We start from the raw sequence: 5,384 nt of genomic DNA on the forward strand, positions 1-5,384 counted from the left end.
GTCTGCAGAGAATATTTACTGCGTCGCATATATCCAGTATGAGAACTCGGTAAGGGTTAATATATTATTATTTAAAAAATGGCAAAAAATCATATATTAATTAATATCGATTAATTACCAGGAAGCTAGCACATTTAAAGAATCAAAGAGATTCAGAAACAGTATCTGCAATCTCAGGGGATTAAAGAACATTTTTATATATTTGAAAGCTGAATCTTGTCAGAAGTAGTTTAAGGTATACAAAATAGGAGCAATATACAAAATAGGGACAATTTATATATATGTATGTATATATATATATATATACAGGGTGCAGTTGGTAAATTGTTGTCATTTTATATTTCTAATTTCACGCATGCGCTTTGTTTGTTTTTGATTTTATTGACTACACAGTATAGTAGAGTCAGTTGGGCACCATCTGTGAAAGAAACAACACCACAATGCAATTCACTCTGCCAGAAATTTGGAAATGACATGCTGTACTGCTTGGCATTTGCGCTGGAAGCTCTAATACAAACATTTCAGAGTGTTTGGGTGCTAGGACATGTACTGAGAATGATAAAAATCAAACATCCTGTCAACATCATGGTGTTTGGAGTGATCACTAGTGATGGTAATGTTATACCTCCATTCATCTTCCCACAGGACCTCAGATTGAACATGGAGTCCTACATCAAGTGCCTGGAGGAAGTAGTGCTGCCTTGGGTCAAAAGGGTGGCTGCTGGAAGACCCTAAGCAGGAAAACTCAGTCATGGCTGTCAGACAATTTCTGTGACCACATCACCCCTAACATTTGGCCACCCAACTCCCCAGACTGCAGCCTCCTTGATTATTATGTGTTGGGCGCAGTTGAGTGAGAAACCAACAAAACAACTTGTAACACCTGAGCTGAACTGAAGGCAAGGATTATGGCAGCATTCACCAACTTAAACAAGGAGACTGTCCAGAAGAGCTGCAGGAGATTCTGAAGTTGTCTGGAGATTGTGATTGAAGCCAATGGCAATTTTATTGAAAAGATTTAATCTTTAGTACTTCAAGATAATGTTATGTAATTTTGGTAAATATATCTGTTAAAATGAGATGTCAGTGTTATTTTCAGTTTTGGATGATTTAGACAATATATTCACTGCACCCTGTAAATTGTAAGAGAGAAAAAGTGTATGTGTGTGTGTAGTCTGTGATGATGTAGAGATTTAGCTATTTTAGATGCATTGTTGTTGTTTTAGGTTGGTAGAGGAAATGTTAAGTGGGGTGTTGTTAGATTGACAGAATTCCCTACAGATCACTTGTGTTTGAAGTTCACAACTCAAATATTGAATAAATCAGAGTAGATTTCATTGTTGTTGACAATATTATATCTTATGTTTCATTTTTGCTATTTTTATATTTTCTAGTTGATGGTGCCATCCACAAAGCAGCTGGTCCAGAATTGAAACGGAAATGTCGAACCTTAGATGGCTGTAAGACTGGAGACATTGTGAAAACAGAAGGTAAAGCTGAATGTTTTGTATTTTTTAAATAGTTCAACAGACAGGACATGCGAGATCATTATGTGGAACATCATATAATTAATAACTTGCTTTTAGTTGTGCTGAGGCAAGAGACAGATTATATTACATCGTAATGATTAGTTTTGTATTAATTAAAGTAATTCTCTCTTACATTTAGAAGTTTCTTTTGTTGTTGTTGTGTCATCTGTAGCAAATGAGATTAATAACTGCTGGATAGTGCACAACCCTAATTGTAACTTCCTCATTATATGTATAACTGATTTATATTTCATTGATGCACATTACTGAGAATTACAGGCACCCCAGCTATGACTATTCCCACTTTTTGAAATTGCATGTTATAAGGGTTGGTGTCAGAAGGATTATCTGGCCACAAAACATCACCTCATAAAGTCCTGATCAACAAATGCCAGCATGGAAAAGATTATGGTGATATAGACACAACTACATTATTCAATATGTTAATGTTTGAGGAGAATTTGGACTGCTGTCTCTAGCTAGTCAGGCAATCTTTGAACAAGCAACTACATTGGAAGGGAGCATATCTCCAACAATATATTCATATCTCCAACAATATATTGCCATTAGGCATTTAAAGGGACTATATCTCTAACAGTACTGGCCATACTATAGCTTTACACACTTTGTTTGGTATCTTTTTATAGCTGATGGAGAGGTTCATGTTTAGCTTCAGTTCACCCCTGATTAAAAACACCTACAGCTATGATCATTGTCTTCACAGTTCTTGATCATTTCTCTATTGTGTGAGTAATTATCCAGGATAATTTTAATGAGTAATTATCTAGGATAATTTCGCGGGTAATTATCAAGAAGAAATCATTTGCTCACCTTAACCAGTGATTGAAATCTGAGTGACAATTCTGTTTGCGTAGAAATTTAACCTTTATACAGTTGTGAAATTAGCAGTAACAAATTTTATGTTTTTATTGTATATTTTAATGGAGGTGCTCCAACATGGCTATAACCTACTAGAGGAACTAGTAAAGCAGTCAGATTTGTTTTACAGAGTATATATTTTTTATTTTATTTTATCTTACTTAATTGTTCCTTACATTACACACATGCACATGCATGTGTGTGTGTGTGTGTGTATGTATGTATGTATCTATCTATCTGTCTATCTGTTTTCCTATCTCTGCAGGATATTGCCTCCCAGCAAAGTGTAAGTTTACATTTTTTCACAAATTATGACAAAAACATTTAAAAAAAAATATAAGAATTAAATGAATCTGTTTTCTGAGATTACTAACTAATGTACAACATTCACTCAATCATTATACATATTTCTCCACCATCTATCATTTCTTGGCCTCCACTCCCACAGTCACTTAATCATCAAAAGACTAAGCTCTCTTTTGTGTATCTCTGTTTATATTGTGTAGAATATACCTTATGTATTTTAGTTAACACTGTATGCATAGATATGTGAATCCCTATCTTTGTAGTCCTAGTGTACCTAGGATTATATAGTCCTAGGTATACTGGGACTACAAAGTGTGGTCTTTTTTAAGATAGTTTGGTTATGACTTGAGGGAGATCTGTTTGCTATTTCTAGCTGTATGACCTGATGTATGTTCTCTGGTTGGCTTCTAGAAGAATTCTTTCATTGGTTTGTACAAATTTCTTTAAGCCACTAACTAGTTTGTAGTGATAAAGATCTATACAACTATAAATTGTTATTATTTAAAATGGTTTGACTTGCATTGAAATATTTTCTCATTGTCTAGACATAATCCACACAGTTGGTCCGATGGGAGAAAAAGCTGAAGAGTTGAGAAGTTGTTACCAGAAATCATTAAATTCTTTATTAAAAGATGAAAGAACAATTGTAATTATTGCTTTTATTTTATATTTCTTTATTTTTTATTTTGTTTTATTAATCAGTCTTAATTGCTTATGTTGCCACCTCTCAGCTGCAATGTCTAGCATGTTTTAAAGTGAAGCAATTATTACCTAAAGGAAAGTTTATTGTGATTACCCAGGAGCCAGAATGTTCTACCTGTAACATAAAACATTGTAAGCTTATCTATTTCCTAAAGATAATATTAGGATTACACACATACATAACTTGCAATAATCTAGCACTTTTTACTACTAATGATGAGTCTAGAGTATAGGGAGATGAAAGTCTTATCAACAAAGCACAGCAGAAAAGAGTAAGTAGAATTATTGAGGCAATTCACAAGAATTGAGTTGATGTGTAAGTTTGTGCAAGACAATGTTAGAACAAAGATTGTTACAGTCTGTCCTAATGGTTTAGATGATGCTGAGTGTTAGAGACAAAGGGTGAATGAAGAAAATCTTTTGGTTCAACAAAGTAATAAAACTGGTTGTAACAGTGTGTTATTTAAAAGAAAATGCCACCTCAGGTAGCTGAGCTTATGCCCTCAGGCCAGGACAGAATACCAACATGAGCTTTAATATGGCCACCACTTAGAATGTGAGAGAACAAAAGGTGAACAGAAAGAAATAGATTTTGTATGGAGTAAGGCACAGATTTACTGATGCTGTGTGTTCAAAGAGTTCATCAGCTCCAGAACTCCAGATTTTTATGTTACCGGAATTAACAAACTTGTAACTCGTTGGCAAAAAGGTGTTGATTGTAATGGTACTTACTTTGATGAATAAAATTTCTGCATTGTTGAAATATATTGTGATAAATTTCATGTTTCAAAACGTTGCTTACTTTTTACTCAGCCTGATATCTCTATCTATCTATCTATCTATCTATCTATCTATCTATCAAACAGACAAATCACAGATCCCTTCAGGGAGATGACCCTGCTTGATATGTAGAAAAGATGTCAAGAGAAACTCCGTAAGGTGTACCCAGTGCAAACTATGGACATGTAAGTGGTGCAGCAGTATCACTGACTGACTAATGGAGAAAGTAGTCTTTACATGTGGCAAATGTATAGGTACATTAAACATCAGGACTGTACAAAAAAATAGACTCCTTCATGTGCCAGGTGGGGTCCCTAGACGTAATAGACAGTTTCCATTACTTAGGGCATCAAGTTAGCTGTGGGGTGGTTGTTCTGAAAGCATAGCCACTAGAATAAGAATAGGCTGGGTGAAATTCAGAAAGTTACTATATCTGTTAGTAACAAAAGGCCTCTCCTTCAGGGTGAAAGATAGATTGTATGAGATCTGTATATGAACAGCTATGTTACATGGCAGTATCGAGAGAAGATTGGTGTGACCATGTAATGCATATGAATGACGACAGTTGCATCAAGAGGTGTTGATCTCTAATTGTAGAGGGAGCATGTGGAAGGAGTAGACCCAGAAAGATGTGGGATGAAGTGATGTAAAAGGCTGTACAGATGTTGGGACTGTGGGAGGGGATGATGATGGGACCAAGGCTCCTGGTAATTTGCTGTGATTGGCAAGGTAGTGATATAACTCTTGCTGTCAGATTTCAATGGTTTTTAGACATTATGTTTTACTTCTCTGCATCCAGATCTGTGATTTTTGTCGTTCATTCAGAAATATGCTTACCAGAGCTGGTTTTACATTGATACTTGAAAGTTAATATGATTTTAGAGACTGTACTTCTCAAAACATTAAACAATTCAACAGTTTTTGTGACTGAAACTCCATCCAACAATTTATCTTGGAAATGTGATAGATAATACATTTTAATTTATTTAAATATAGATATCTACAAAAAAATGTAAAACAAATGGCTGTATTATGCAGTACAAGATATACATAATGCCTATGAATATATATATATATATATATACATATATATATATATATATATATATTAACTAGAACAGTTTTGAATTTAGCATATTGCCAATAGAAAAGATAGTTAAATAAAAGTGGTATTTCCATTTTGTCCAA

At 34.3% G+C, this 5,384-nt stretch overlaps 1 protein-coding gene across 3 annotated transcripts in view; it reads left to right on the forward strand.

Moving 5' to 3' along the window:
- The window catches only part of LOC106868367 (uncharacterized), a 77,285-nt gene that overhangs the window by 38,927 nt on the left and 32,974 nt on the right, over nucleotides 1-5,384 (forward strand). For all 3 annotated transcript variants that reach the window (XM_052971675.1, XM_014913587.2, XM_014913586.2), the window contains 3 exons: nucleotides 1,395-1,490; nucleotides 2,674-2,694; nucleotides 3,260-3,360. In XM_052971675.1, coding sequence (XP_052827635.1) covers nucleotides 1,395-1,490; nucleotides 2,674-2,694; nucleotides 3,260-3,360 — 218 coding nt within the window. The remainder of the gene's footprint in view (nucleotides 1-1,394; nucleotides 1,491-2,673; nucleotides 2,695-3,259; nucleotides 3,361-5,384) is intronic.

This window comes from Octopus bimaculoides, chromosome 11, assembly GCF_001194135.2.
Source record: "Octopus bimaculoides isolate UCB-OBI-ISO-001 chromosome 11, ASM119413v2, whole genome shotgun sequence".
Lineage (NCBI taxonomy): Eukaryota > Metazoa > Mollusca > Cephalopoda > Octopoda > Octopodidae > Octopus > Octopus bimaculoides.